General features: G+C 34.4%; 4 protein-coding genes across 4 annotated transcripts; 2 read left to right on the top strand and 2 right to left on the bottom strand.

Annotated features, from left to right (window-relative positions):
• The first annotated feature begins 627 nt into the window (after positions 1-627).
• On the top strand, positions 628-3,006 carry Tsp_02907 (putative glucosylceramidase). Its single transcript, XM_003379192.1, has 9 exons — positions 628-696; positions 813-1,014; positions 1,115-1,446; positions 1,503-1,675; positions 1,730-1,967; positions 2,027-2,251; positions 2,316-2,479; positions 2,691-2,819; positions 2,877-3,006. Exons 1-9 carry the CDS (start codon positions 628-630, stop codon positions 3,004-3,006), a joined length of 1,662 nt encoding a protein of 553 aa, XP_003379240.1.
• Positions 3,007-3,167: 161 nt separating this feature from the next.
• Tsp_02908 (WD repeat-containing protein 68) lies at positions 3,168-4,744 on the bottom strand. Its single transcript, XM_003379193.1, has 9 exons — positions 4,601-4,744; positions 4,440-4,541; positions 4,285-4,383; positions 4,100-4,213; positions 3,890-4,034; positions 3,677-3,828; positions 3,502-3,619; positions 3,307-3,404; positions 3,168-3,242 (listed from the first exon to the last, which is right to left on the bottom strand). Exons 1-9 carry the CDS (start codon positions 4,742-4,744, stop codon positions 3,168-3,170), a joined length of 1,047 nt encoding a protein of 348 aa, XP_003379241.1.
• Positions 4,745-6,218: 1,474 nt separating this feature from the next.
• Positions 6,219-8,454, top strand: Tsp_02909 (alpha-galactosidase A). Its single transcript, XM_003379194.1, has 6 exons — positions 6,219-6,391; positions 6,439-6,613; positions 7,146-7,310; positions 7,367-7,594; positions 7,786-8,053; positions 8,351-8,454. The coding sequence occupies exons 1-6, from the start codon at positions 6,219-6,221 to the stop codon at positions 8,452-8,454; spliced, it is 1,113 nt and encodes a 370-aa protein (XP_003379242.1).
• Positions 8,455-8,974: 520 nt separating this feature from the next.
• On the bottom strand, positions 8,975-15,802 carry Tsp_02910 (bardet-Biedl syndrome 2 protein). Its single transcript, XM_003379195.1, has 18 exons — positions 15,500-15,802; positions 15,256-15,434; positions 15,069-15,195; positions 14,835-14,999; positions 13,905-14,023; positions 13,627-13,836; positions 13,407-13,573; positions 13,080-13,304; positions 12,611-12,762; positions 11,185-11,421; positions 10,958-11,083; positions 10,307-10,411; positions 10,093-10,179; positions 9,899-10,034; positions 9,753-9,844; positions 9,611-9,700; positions 9,199-9,404; positions 8,975-9,140 (listed from the first exon to the last, which is right to left on the bottom strand). The coding sequence occupies exons 1-18, from the start codon at positions 15,800-15,802 to the stop codon at positions 8,975-8,977; spliced, it is 2,892 nt and encodes a 963-aa protein (XP_003379243.1).
• Between the last annotated feature and the right edge of the window lie 32 nt (positions 15,803-15,834).

Raw genomic sequence — 15,834 nt, forward strand, 5'->3', positions numbered from 1 at the left:
CTGAAACATGGCTTTTCTTTGAATACAATGATTCAAAAATGAAACCTTATGACTGATTTGTATGACTATAGGAAACATTCAGGGGAAAACTGTTGAATGAATGTAGCATGAAGCGACACGTTCATTATTTGTAATTCTCATCTTCGCAATGGCTCCTCTTTTGCTGATGAAAGTTTATCTACTTCAACGTGATTTTTCAAGTAGGAACAGCTGCATTTCTTCAAAATTATTAAACTTTTAAATTATCTTATTTTCCAAAAAAATATGTAATTTAAAATTGCTATCTTTTCAATTCAGTAGTAATTGCATAGTCAAAATCAACTTGTTTATATTTTTTTGTTCGTTTTTGACATAAATAAATACCTTAAATGCCAAATTGCAATGAATTATGTGAATTAATTGCACGCTGTTGTTAAACAACAGCTGACTCTACTATGAAACAGCACTTTCAGTAAACTTCTTCACATTATATTTATTGCAACATGAAGCACAGCTATGATAATTTTATGAGCAAAGACGTGTTTTACCTTTAAGCAGAAATGTAAACCGCGATAACTGTAAATTTAAACTGAAATCCCTTCAAAACTTTCCTAACTTTTATTGTAATTCAGTTACGCGCAATTTCAAATGTGGAACCAACTGACGCATTTCGTACTGCTGAAATTCCTTACTATTTTCTTTATAGCAAATAAAGTGGTAAGTTGCATCACTTGTTCAATACTAATTTAAATTCTTTTTCTTTTTTTAAATCAAACACATTTAATGCCAAAGAAATATAATGAAATATGGAAATAATTTTGTCTTCACATCAGACTAGCGAATTTGAATGCAAAAAGAAAGATTTTGGTCATGGCTCGCCGGTTTGCATATGTGATGAATCATACTGTGATAAAGTGAAACCAATTCCTGAGATCACTTCAGATCAAGTGATCATATACCTCTCTAGTAAAAGTGGCGACCGACTGCAACAAAGTGTTGCTCATTTCAGTAATGATATAAAAACTAAACTCGACGGTAAGATATGCTTATAATATAAATTAGTAAACGAAACCAATTTTTCAATTTCGTGCAACAAATAAAATTGTTTCAAAATTAGAACGTCACTTAAATTTAGATTTATTGATCACAATCGATTTAAACTTAAGCAAGCAAAGTATAATTGGATTTGGTGGCGCTTTTACGGATTCCACTGGCATGAACATTGCACAGCTATCAGAAAAAGTACAAAATGATTTGATGGATTCATATTTCAGTCGAGATGGTAATCTGAGAATAAATGCACACGTGATAAAACCATTAAGCTGCTTTTCAGGAATTGAATATAATATCGGGAGAGTGCCAATAGCTAGCTGTGATTTCTCTTCACGTGTGTATTCATATGATGACGTGGATAGTGACTTTCAATTGCAAAACTTCACACTTACGGAAGAGGATTTTCATTACAAGGTACAATTCTTTTTGCAAGTACACGGAGCAAAAACAAAAGATTTTAACGTTTCTAGATCCCTTTTATAAAAATTGCACAAGAAAAGACCTCGAATAAATTGAAATTATTCGGTAGTCCTTGGTCAGCGCCAGCTTGGATGAAAACAAACAAAAAAATGGCCGGAAAAGGAACTATAATAGGAAAACCTGGTAACAAATATTATGAAACGTGGGCAAAATATTTTGTTAGGTTATTGTATTATTCTGTATTTTTTCCTGACATTATTAAAACAGATATTTTCAGATTTCTAGAGGAATATAAAAAGCACGACATTGATTTTTGGGCACTGACGATGCAAAATGAACCAACCACTGGTTTCATTGTTAATTACCCATTTCAAACAACAGGATTCACACCAGCAATGCAACGAGATTTTTTAAAAATAAATCTCGGACCAACACTTCGTCAGTCAGCGTTCAACAACACGAAAATTATGATTCTAGATGACAGTCGTCTGTTACTTCCATTTTGGGCAGATGTGGTACAGTTTAATAGTTATTAGATCAACATTAAAATGAAAATAATGTATTACTTTCGTAGATTTTAAGGGATCCAGATGCTCAGCAGTACGTCTCTTACATTGCCGTTCACTGGTATTCAGACAGATACACACCCGCTTGCAAATTGAACATAACACATGCCCGTTTTCCTGACTTCCCATTAATTGGCACCGAAGCATGCAATGGCTTTGCATTTTGGCAAACCAGAGGGCCTATACTGGGTAGCTGGTATCGTGCACAACAGTATGCACATTCTATCATTGAAGTGCGTTACTCAGAAACTGAACATTCGTATATGAATGAATAACTTCACTTTTCATTCTTTTCAGGATTTGAACAACTACTTTACAGGATGGGTAGACTGGAACCTAGCCCTGGATATGGAAGGGGGTCCGAATTGGGCCAATAACACTGTAGACAGTCCAGTAATTGTAGACAAAGAAAATAACGCATTTTACAAGCAACCTATGTTCTACATTTTGGGTCATTTCAGGTGATAAAGCAGAAAATTAATTTAATCACATCATTTATACAAGCAGTGTTTCAATCAGTACCCAGTAAAATTCTATTTATTGCATTAAAACTTGAAAATCACTATGAAAATTATATACTGTATTACATTAACATTTTCCTTTTAATTAAAACAAACGACGTGCCACTGACGAGGAGCCTATCATCATTATTATGCTTATCAATCATTTTAGCAAATTCTTTATACCAGATTCAGTTGTTCTGCATACTGAAGTGCAAAAACGGTACGCGATGGAAACTGGCGTTGAAGCGACAGCTGCTTTGAGGCCAGATGGCATAGTCACTCTTGTACTGCATAACAGGTAAACAGAACCAATACCATGTCTTGCAATTAATATAAATGAATAATTACTATTTAGTATGATGAAATCAGTTCCAGTGAAAATTGTACAAAAAAATGATACTCGAAGCTTATGCTTAGATCTTCCTCCTCATAGCATACAAACAGTTCTTTGGCTTCGTGCAGAAGAAATCATAAATAATGTCTGACTTGCTGCGAATTTATTTACGTGGAACAATACCGAAAGAAAGCACACTGAAAGTTTATTAACAAAAACAGTTCTAAGAGTTTCAACAACAGCTTACATGATAAAACAAATAAATGTTAATCATAATTGATAGTATGTGCTCTATGCGCTTACTTTTAAAACTTAAACACGCAAAATTTCCAAGCAGTTATTAAAGCAAATAGCAATCCAATCTGGTTGGTTTGGAGCCCAGTGGACCTTCAAAAATTATCGACTGTAGAAATAATTTCAAACAAAGAAGCAATCGTATCTTTGCACTAACCTGATTGATTTCTCCACCTGCTGTGTAAGCGAGAATTGGATCTTCAATTGCCCTGGGCATTGCCTGCACATCCCAGATAAGAGCTTGATGGTCGTCAGCTTCACGAAATAAAACAAACGTCAATAAATAAATAAATTAATTAAAAAGTGATTGCTGATAATTTTGAAACTTCAGAAATTGGAATTTAGTTTTTACCTGCAGTGCAAATATGGCACGATGAATGAGGGGCCCAAACAATGCCATTGACGAATGCTCGGTGATTGTTCAAACGAGCTACAGGAGCACAAGGCAAACGGATGTCAAGAATTATGACCTTAAAACATAACATGTGAAAATTTTCAATAAGCATTCAATTTAAAAATAATACTACTTCTGTGGAATCCGATGCAACAGTGGCAATGTAAAATGGATCCTGCTTATTCCAAGCTATCCGCAACAAAGGCGTTTGCAACGGATCTTCATAAATTATTGTCGAGTGCTCCAAATGACGCAAATCAAACATACGAACACTTCCATCAGCACCTAAAATAATTCCCATACCTAAGTATAATTACATTTTACACTGTCAACATTCAACAATTACCAACACTTGCAAATACATCCTTCTGATTTACCGATTTGCTAAATGCAAAGTCATAGACTTCTTTGTCGTGAGCAATTAATTGGGTTTTCACGTGTCCACTGACCCTGCTTCCAGTCCCACTGACTTGACCTGTAATCTGGCCGGTCTGAAAATACATTTATTTAAAATAAAGTTAACAAAGTGATGCAAACAAATACGATAAAAAAATACTTCTAAGCGCCAGATGGTACATGTTGTATCAATACTAGCAGTGCCAATAATTCCAACGTCATTCTCATTCCAATCAAAAGAAGACAATGGTGCACAAAATTCAGAACTTCGGTTCTAGAATAACAAAAGACCATCAACTTATTTCGGTTGTGCAATCAAATGCGGATATATATATATATATATACGTTGTTCAATAAACATTCCATAGTAGCTCCATCTTCTGATACTCGAAAAATTCTCAGATAATCAGCACTCGTTGCCAGAAGATCAGTGTACTGACCACGCTAAAATAATAAAAATAAAATCATTTGAATCTATACAAAGAAAGTATAATCTTTACAATATCTGGTATCCACATTATTTTTGTTGCGGGATAAGGATGATCAAAATGAGCCGTATGTCGAAATTCACCTGCATCTTCATCCAACTGGACAATCTGCACCTAAAGAAAAAACAAACAAATAAGCAAAACAACTGAAACATGCTTTTCACCGCTGTTACTTTATTGTTATACTCTTCAATAAAACTACCCAAAGCAATGCGAAACTTCTGGTCTGGACGAACACTCCAATTCATCGCATACAGTGCCCATGGAGAGTCGTAACGATAAATTTCCTTTCGCTTTTGCTGCGCAGACTGCGCCATTCTCGCAAAATACAACCAAATCGCAGTTAAAACAATCGAAATTATATATTAAACACGGATGTAATCTAAAAAAAAGTACGATTTTCTAATGATGGGACGTCAGGCAACGTTCAGTGGCTGATTTCACTATTAAAAATAAAAAAAATGCAAAACAAAAGTAATGCGTTATAAAGAACAATTTGTAAACAAACAATTCATACATTAAAACTTGTGCTTCTTTGCCTGATAAATAATAATGCCTAATTAAAAATAAACTAAATAACAGTTTAATACAATGTAACATGTTACTTTAAAAGATGCAAATTCGAAGAAATAATATACTGCTACAAAAGTGCAACAATGTTATGGATAAATCAGAAAACAACAGAAAGTGCTGTTAACAATTTTAAAGAAAATATACAATGAAATACACTAATAATTGCAAATTTAACAAACTTTCAAACAAATTTTATTTCTTAAAACAGTACAAATTATCTACCAAATAAAACTTACAATTCATGAGAAAAAAAATTTCTTCCTAATCAGCCTGAGAATACTGTATGTTGACACTCAGGTTCATAAATAAATATGTAATATTCGAAATAAGTTTTTGTGTGCATTTATACATATATGTACTTAATTGAATATTATCTCAGTTATAAACTTTTAATTAAAACAAAAATAAATTACATATAAATTAATTTTTTAATTTAAACTTTGCTTTACAAACGAAATCAGATGAAAATTTATGACAACATATTTCAAGGTTCAATTCAAAATTATCTCAAGCAATTATCTTATTAATTTAAATATTTTAAATAAAAATTTGGATAACGTTTTAGTATAACATTAGTTTTTAGATTATATACACATATATCTTAAGAAATAAGAAATTGTACATAATTATCAAATATCTTTCTGTACATGTATGTTTTATAAAATCTTTTATTAACTAGTGCAATTGAAATTTATTTGATATCGTCTATATGCTATAATAGGTATGTTTGATTTTGTTTTTAGTGCATTCATCGACATCACTGTTGTTTTTATACAGAAGAGAAATGGCAAGCCGTGAAGGTAAGATGAACTGTCCGTTGCTTCAGGCCTTTACAAACAATTATCATGTAGGAGGGAAGAAGAAACCATTGAAACAGCCAAAAAAGACTGTAAAAGAATTAACAGATGACGATATGGAGATGAAGAAGAAACAACTGGAAGAAAAGAAAGCTTTGAAAATAGCAGCTCAAAAAGCAGCATCCAAAGGTCCACTTAGTGTTCAAAGTGGAATAAAAAAATCTGGCAAAAAATGAAGTCATGTCCTTTTATTTAATGACAGTTTGAATATCGTGATAACGTATTTTAAAATACTATTTTTAATAAACAAGTAGCTTGTTTTTGTTTTTGCTGTCTGCTTGGTGCAACTTGTTTGTCCAAAGTATTACATTATGATACATAGAAAGAGGTGGCGCCAGAGTTGTCGATATTTCTTAGGTTCATGAGTGAAACTTGTGCAATTTTTGTTGCGTTGGTTTCCATACTGTTTGAAAATGCCCTACGCTCGTTTGGTGCTCAGAATGGCTTAGCTCTTACGCCTCCAATGGGTTGGATTTCATGGTTACAATTTGGATGCCAAATTGACTGTAGTAAAGGACTGAAAAACTGCTTCAGGTATGTCTTTCTTTGCACAAAAAGCAGCTACAAATACCCTTTATCAGTGAGCAAGCGATTCTTGATATCGCAGAACACTTGGTAGCGGATGGTTATCGCGATGCTGGTTATATTTATATGAATTTGGATGATTGCTGGAGTAGCCGTAGGCGAGATCAAAATGGGAGGCTGATGGCGGATCCAATTAGATTTCCACATGGAATCAAATGGCTAGGCCAAGAGGTGATTTCACTTTTCCATATATTTGCGTTAAAAAAGAGTACTGTGTTTAAAGAAATTCAAGTTTCAGTATATAATATGAAAATGATAACCGATCAATGAGTGAATATCATAGAACCAAGATTAGTATCCATTTTTAAATTTAAATTTAATCCAGCTTCACAGACGAGGTTTGAAATTGGGCATGTACACAAATATTGGTTCGAAAACATGCATGGGATATCCAGGTAGTGGAGAGAATATTGAAAAAGATGCAGAAACATTTGCTTCTTGGGAAGTGGATATGCTAAAAGTGGATGGCTGTTTCACCGATAAATCTACTTTTTCCACAAGTACTTGAATTGAACATTTTTAATTTTTAAAATAAATTTTCCTTTTCAATTTTTTAGAATACCCTAAAATGGCGAAAGCTTTGAATTTTACGGGGCGGAAGATTTTACTCAGCTGCAGCTGGCCATATTACACTTATCCAGAAGTGACGGAAATTTAAATGAAAACATTTTGAAAGCAAATAATCACAACCTGCTCTTTTCAGAAACCACCGTACCCGCTCATTGCCAAACATTGCAACATGTGGCGAAATTATCAAGACGTGCAAATGAATTGGAATTCTATAATGCAGATTATTGACTTCTACGAAGCAAATCAGGACTTGCTTGCAAATTTCCACAAAAGAGGCCAATGGAATGATGCAGACATGGTAAGAGCTGGGGGTTTTGTTCACGACCGTGAAATGGTGTCATTGATAAGTTTCAGCTAGTGATCGGCAGTCCTAAACTGACCAATGATCAAGCACAAGCACAGATGGCCATTTGGAGTATCTTGGGTGTGCCACTTTTCATGTCCAACGATTTACGCACGCTTAGTCCAGCTTTGCAGGATATTTTACTCAATGAACAATTAATTGCTATCAACAAAGATCCTTTGGAACCGATGGGAAAAGTTGTGAAAAAGGCAAGTTTTGCAACTACATTTTTATACATGGTAAGGTAAAAAAAAATCTCTTCACCAGGTCGGATCGATTTCTATCTACAAGAAAGAAGTGGACATTCGAAGCCCATTCATCGTACTGGTGCTGTTTAACCGAGATGAAGTAGCCCGTGTAATCAAACAATGCCATCATGACTGAAGATGTGCATTGAAATATATAATATTTTTTTTGCTTTTATTTATAGAAAATGATCGAAATTAAGATGGATTTATTTTCCACTTATAACAAACGAACGTATTTAATACATGACGTTCTGAATAAGAATGCCGTAGGCTACCTAACGCAGAATGCTAACTATGGACGGAGCAAGTTTGAATTCCACGTACCGCCAACTGGCGTTGTAGTTCTCAAAGTTTATCCAGTCGACGTGGATTTGAACGCACCACCAACAACTGTCCATCCCTTCATTTGGACGATTTTCGGCCTTTTCTTAGCCATTTCTGTGTTGAAATGTGTGTGGCGAATAACAGCTAATATCGCGCACACTCTCAGATATAAAGGTTTTTGTTGTTTTTCTTTTTCTTGAATAAATTTCAATTGGTTGTTTCATCCATCTAAGTCCAACAATTTTCTTACTGATGCGGTGTTGCCAGCCGCAATAGCACTTCTGCACGCGCGAATCAGCGCACTGCGATGTTTTCCCACTGGAGAAGCAGTGAAATAAAATTAAAATTTTTACCTAATTCCAATCAATGCGTACCTTTCAGATTGGAAGCGTTTTGAATAATCCGATTAATTCGTTTCAACAGATCTGAAAGATGAGCACTGTTGCCGAGACGAACATTCTGCAAAGACAGCAAAGTATCGTTCAACGACGACAACTGCTTGTAGTGTTCTTTCATTTTATCCCTGATAAATAAGCGGCAAATAAGTCACTTGGTTGGCATTAACAAAAAAAAAGAACAGTACCAATCTTCCAAAACTCGAGAATCCTCACCGTGCAAAAGAACCGATTTAGCAATACTAATCTGCTCAGACATGTCTGCAGACAGGCGATCTTGAACAGCGGACACTTTACTTACCTATGAAAAAATAAATATTTATGCAAGAGATTCATCTGTTGGATTTCGCGAGGAAACCTTTTTCGCTAGATCTGCATATTTTTTCGCAGTATCGGGAAAATAAGCAGTTACTTTGAATTCCAAATCAATGTAACTAGCCAAACTTTGCATCACGGAACCACAAACTTCAATATCGTCGCAACAAATTTCCACTTTGCCATTGCCGTTCAATTTTATAAAAATCAAACACGAGATGCGCAGATTCATAAAGCGCACTGTAAATTTATCTCGACTCAGGTTTGCCTGGTCGATCAGAAAGTTCTTCATCAACCACTGACAAAGCTGAAACAAATTTCACTGCGTGATTTTCGTTCATTGTTGTGCAATGATTGACAAAAGTGAAAACGAAACCAATTCTCCTCGATCACCGATGTTGAATTCAACGCCATTCTTCGGACATGGAGCAGTATCGTTGCAAAGAGCGTACATTGAAAATTTAGGCAGCGCTTGATTGAGATCAAATACATAGAGTTTCGAACTGAAAGATGCCAATTGTTATTAATTAAGCTAAGCGAACATCACAGCAACTGAATCACCTTCTACTGTAACCAACCAGCGCTTTAATGTGCAAATCCGAAGCAGTATCCTTCTCCAGTCGCAGTGGAATTTCCAATTTTTCACAGCTTTCTTCTTTTGGTACAAGCAAAGCGTAAGATTCGCCAGGAAAAATACGCTCTGCGAATATTATAGCCCCCCGCAACACGGTACGGTTATTCGTGCACAGAGAAAGTTGCAAGTATGGCTGAAAAGAAAAAAAAACACTTCTTCATTCAATTTCATCTTCCTCGAAAATCCCAACATCGATACCTGCTGCTCAGTATTGTTTTTTACGACGACCTCAAGCTTTTGCGTGACTCGTGTATCCGTCTTAAACAAAGTAGGATATATTCTCGCTATATAGTGAATGATTCTTTAAACTTGGAGAATAAAAAAAAATGTAAAAAATACTGGAATTCTAAGTGTCGTATTATCGGAAGAAAGCTGTGATTGAGCAGCGATTTCTTTTTCTTCATAATTCTCCAATTCGACAAGCAAATTCTAAATTATCATAATTGATCGTTAATTTAAAATTTTTAAAAGATAACCTAACTTGTCTTTCGATAGATAAATTTCGAATTGTATCCCGAACTGTGTCGACCGGTATCAAGTTTCTTTGTCCAGAATAAGCAAAATAACCGCGCACTTAATAACTGCATGTTAACGAAAAAGAAAAAACTTTACAATTTCTGCACAAACCTTCCCCAGAAGAAGAACAACACAACAAATAAGCACCCTCTTTTGCAGACAAACCAAATATTTCAATTCCAACTATAGCAGAGTTCATGTGATCTTTGGCCACCAGTTCTCCATTTTGACATTTGCGAAAGTCAATCTAAAATATGTGTAATTAAATTTTAAGTCATTTGCAATTATTTCCACTTCGAAAACACCTTTCCACTGCTCCAACCAGTGACCAACTCCTGTTCATCATCCCCGTCAATGTCATACAAACATAAAAATGTTGGGTTTGCCTTAGACTACAAAACATTGTAAAGATAACATTGAAAATAAAAATATCTAACATTTTTAAATAACTTGATTTAAACAAGTAATAAATACAAATACAGCTAAGCCTGGAATTTTAGAAAAAGTTCAACCAATTACTTTAATTCTCCAAAGCCTACAAGCGGAAGCGTAAACGCCGAGAGTTCCATTAGCCAAAGCATATGCGAAGCGATTGCTACCAAGACTCAACAAATTAGTGACAGCCTATAATGAAAACATTTAGTTGTTTTCAAGCAAAATATTTTTAATTGTTCACTTCAGTTTCGGAAATACTGGAAACAATTTCATCTCCTTTAAAAACACGAATATCGAAATCGTCAGAACCAACGAGCAACTAAAATATTACGTATTAAACACCAAACGTATCGTCAAACGTCTGAATTTCGAACTTCAAGCTTTCCATCAGAATCAAAGTCGCAAAAGCATAATGAGCGCACGGTATCTCCTGTTACCTATGCAAAAATATTTCTCTTATCTTCAGAAACTTCAATAATTACGAATGGAAAACAAACAATAAATTATTAGAGCCCATTTAAAATTCGGCAAACACTGTGCCTCTCATATCTATATACATATATATGAGTCTGATTAAAAATAAAACAATAGTTAAGATAAAACATACTGTCAATTTCTGATAATCAAGTAATATGTTACTTTGTCAAAAATTTAGTTTACATTTATCAGAATTAAAATATGTTTAAATAAATTGTCATAATTATCAGAAAAATGTAAACAAAATTTCAAACTTACACTCCAAAATATTTCTTTGCCTTGCCAGTTGAAGCCTTGCAAAGCGCAGGAACCGCCACAGACGATGAGCTCTTCTTCGAAATCGCCAAAGCGGCCAATTAAAATGCTCTCCAAACCGCCTGATACCTGTTGGTTAGAAATAATGAATGGAAGCAAAACTAGAAATAATTTGAACAATCTGCTAACGGATTGACATCTTTCAGTGTACAATTGAATTGTCACCTAACCTCTTTGTAAAAAAGATCGCAATTATTCTTCACATCATATACAAGTATGTGAGTAGCTGTGCCTATGACAATTGCATCGAAAGTGTCGCTGGCTTTGAGGTACCCGGTGGCAACGATTTTTACCATACGGTTGATGTTCATCATAGCCGAAGCGTTTTGGTTGAGTCTGAACCGTGGCAACGTCGAATCATCCATGCATTCTGCGTTTTTCAAAGCTTCAATAGTGTGCAAAAACACCTAAAAAATGACTGCAATTATTGCACATAAAAATTGAACCACGAATTTAAAAAAAGCCTTGCAAACAGTGCACCTTTCCCACATTGTCCACCGCCACTAAACTACACTGGTTATCGTCAAAGTGTCCCAATGTAACAGCTTTTGGTGCAATTTTATGATTTAATTTTACAGTAAAAGCAACACCAACTGACATCATAAAAGGTAGCAAAGATTTAAAAACACCATTCACTGCTAAAATACAACTGTTACTGTGCTATTGGGATAATAAAGGCGTGCGTTTGTGCATGTGCGAGCCCATGTTTGTGCGTGCGCTTGCGCGCCTGAGTCAGTGCGCGTGTTTCCATGGAAATTATACGCAAAAAATCAATTATTCATCAATTGCAATCAATCTGAATTCATTCGTCTTCAGTTCCCGAAGCAAAAGCTTCATGAAACCAAAACTAGAAAAAATCACAATAATTTTATTCCTGTATTATTTGAGTCTTGAAGCAAAGTTGGACCGAGGTAAAAGATTTAAAAAAGCACATTTATTTCATCACGGCCGTTTCGTTTTTAAGCTACCAGTAACGGCCATCATGAGACCAAAAATGATTTCCATTCGGCGACATATCAGCACCTGTAAAAAAACCAATAACAGACTGAAGTTAAATTTTACGTAAAAATGTATGCCAAGTTCGAAAAAGCTTTTAAAATTAAACTATCAAAATTAATATTTGTTTCTGTATTTTTTTAAGAAAAAGTTCAACTAAAAATTAAAAAAAGCAATAAACTATTCATAAAAATAGCATAATAAATTAACAACAAGAATAACAACATTTGAAACCTTCTTCAAACTGCGCATTTTGAGCAAAAGTCGTCGCAATTTCGCAAAAATTGTCCCCATAATTTAAAGGCATGTTGACGTCGTTACCTCCAAAGTTATCACAAATCACTAGATAAACAAAGCAATTTAACACATTGCATATCTCTATTTGAACAATCAGCTATCTTACTTGTGCCACGCTCAGTGTTGCGAAGTTGATTCGGACTAAACGCCTCATTGCATTTGTTGTTCTCTTGTTCAAACAAAGCATTGCAAATCGTATTTCTGGTTTCGTATACACTATTTTTCCATTCCTTTTTTAAAAAGATTTAAGTTCAGTTTTAAAATACAGACTATATATAACAGCTTTTTTCTTATAAACCATACTTGACTAGCAGACGCTGAATTAGCGCCGCTGATTCTTGAAGCACTGCCAAAAAAATTTTCATCAAACTTTGTTTCGACCATAGCATTTTCTTTCCAGTTATGCCTCTTTTCAGAGACTGACAAAGGTGGAAAATCATTTGGGCAGGGTGAACCTAAAATAAAAATTCATTTGAAAATACTTTCAAATTTAAAATAAAAAGCAGTTTACACAGAACATCTTTCCATGTTTTCTGATTATCTTCCCAAACGGAAGTTTTAAAAGTCCCAGTCTTTGAACAGTTCGTTTGCACTGAGAAGGCAGCACTGTGGGATCGTGGGACTGTTGCTTGCCTGTCTAAATCCGTCATTTCGTCGACGTTCAGATTTCTCAAACGAAAATAAATACCGCCATTCCATTTATCATAATCTAATGTGCAAGTTCAATAATAGAAGAACACTAAAAAACAAGAACTTCTAATTCATAACTCACCAGATAAATTTTCAACAGAAGAACTGTCTGAAAGGTGGCTGTCTGACTTGTTCTCAAATTTTCCATCGAAAGCAAACCGCTTTCCCTCAGTTGAAACACCAGTTTCCACCGGCTCAGCTTCTGAACTGAAAGCTCCTTGTGACGGAGATGTGGCATCCGACACCAAAAACACCCCATTTGCCATTTTAAAGCTAATATATGGCTGCTGGCATGGAATGTGAATGACTGGGGGTTGATTTTCAAAATCTAAACAACAAATAGTAGTTTATGTAGCGATAATATATATATATATATATATATATATATATATATGTATATATATGCCACCTTTGTTCCTGTCCTCTGTTTCACATTCTGCATCAAAATTTGACTGCTGCCCGCCAAATAAGTTCTTCAACTGACTTTCACGGACATTATACCACGCATTTTCCACAAGCTCGACGTTATCATTATTTTTGTCTCGCAGTTTCCTCATCTCTGACGCTTGCCATTTTCTTAAATTACAAAAATTTTAAAACAAAACATTCACTTCAAAATAACTTTAAACCTTCCAAGCGGTGAACAATCATTCTTCTCCAGTTTGTTTTTGGCAACGACAGAGTTTTCATCGTTTTGACAATCCCCGAAAATGGGATTTCGTGTTTCCCCGTCTATCTTGCCCCACGCTGTTCCGTTCTTTTTGCTTATAGGAAACGTCGACGGTGGTTCCTTTTTAAAAGTTGTCGTATGCAACTGCAGCTTCATAGTGTGTGCAGCTCTGATTTGAAACCGTATTAGCATATTATTTCAATTTCAGTGTATATTTACAATTAAATAATCAATTACTTGTGCTTTATGTAATCGTCGACCAGCTTTTTTTGAAGCACGATGTGCTTTCCTTTCTCCATATCCGCTTTAGTGAAGGTTGCTTCGTCAGGAACAACACTGTGCATAAAATGGCACTCCTAAAATTTCAAATACTTCAGCATTAATTCAGAAACAACAACGTAAAAATAACATCTGTAAAAAGAATTATCAATGTAAAACATATTTTGTCGAATAATTAAAAACTGCAGTTTTTGTCAAAGGAAAATTATAGCACAAATTCCTTCTCATTAACAAAGATTACAGTTTCAGAATTCCATTCTCCTAAAACAAAATGCATATAAAGTTTTGTAAAAATATCGATATACTCTTTATGAATTTTTCATATTAAAAAAATAAATTTTAAAACATGAAATCTAGTGCAAAAATTAAAATATAAAAGTGATATCCAGCAACATTAGCCTACTTCGTTGACAGATTAAACAAATAATCTATTCTCCTTAAACTGAAACTGAATTAAATTAAAACAAACGGCGGATGCCTAATCCCTGAAGAGATTGAAAAAATTCAAATGTGGGCCATTGTATTGGTATTCATTGCAAGATCATTGTAATGTAATCAAGGAATCACCAAATGATGATTCATTGTAATAAAATGTTCTTTTTCAAAAATTACCAGTCCAACAACATGCATTCAATTCGATGATTCAGATAAAAAACTAACAGTCCTGGCTATTTTTCTACTTAAAATATAAATTGTGCAGAGCTACCTTTCCAACGTGCAATCGGAAGTTGAAAATCATTAAAAAGCGCATAAGCTGCAATGTGCATAAGAATGACTAAAGCATTTATTTAACAGTTTCAATTTGATAGTAAACTCTAAGCAAACTGGTAGAAAACTGATTGAAAGGTTTAAAAGGATCGATCACAGAAAAAGTAATCAATGACTCACCTTATTTTTGCAGATGGAATTTTTCAGAAAAAATGCACAGTATTTAGTTGTTCCCAAAAAAGCTCTCGCAGTTTGGCCTACGAAATTTTTTTTGCCAAATTCTGCCACAGCTTGCATAGCATCTTCGCTACGTTGAAATGTTATATACGCTGTTGGTGTTTTACCCTTAAACCGAGAAAAAGAAAAATTAGATAAACACTAAAAATAAATTTCACAAACAGAGAGGAGACGGACCTTTTTGTTCATCAAAATACGGATTATTTTTCCAAATCTTCCAAAATATTCGTCACTTCGGAGTGTATCTGGATCCGCAATTTCAAGTGGCAAACCATAAACAGAAACTAAGTTGTTCTGAAGCACCCTACAATAAATGAGTTGGATAGAAATGACAAAGTTGAACATCGAACAAAGAGTTAATTACCGCAAATCAGCCAAATTGCGACGAGATTTCGTACTTCCAGAACGAGTTTTAGCTTGTTCACTTTCTGTAAAATCATCAAGAAGCACCTCGTCGCACTCACGAATGATGCCAATATTAGCATGACAACCAGGACAGCAGCCCGTCTGATTAACCGAACGAGTTAAGCAGTAACCGCAAATCTAAACAAAACTTTTATCAATTAAAATTAATGTTAGAAAAATTAAAATTTCAAACAAAAACTTACATTTAATTTGCAGCCGCAGGTCAAAATAAGCGGTTCTTCGCTTTTAACTAATTCATCACAAAGATTACACTGAACAAAAGTTGAATTAATAAAATGTATAATAAAATGTAAAAATCCACGATATTTACCTTCAGCGACATCTTCGACAACAAGTAAGACAGCTTTAAACCACTGGACAGCAAAGCAACTGATCAGATATCCAAAAGAGATTAACAAATTCATACAGTAATTAAAGATAAGTAGGAACAATAAGAAAACATTCCACTTTATAAAACTGACTTTTTGCGTTAATATTAACGTCATATTTAAAGAAATTTCATTAATTCTAACATTTC

Source organism: Trichinella spiralis (genome assembly GCF_000181795.1).
Source record: "Trichinella spiralis strain ISS 195 chromosome Unknown Scfld2, whole genome shotgun sequence".
NCBI lineage: Eukaryota > Metazoa > Nematoda > Enoplea > Trichinellida > Trichinellidae > Trichinella > Trichinella spiralis.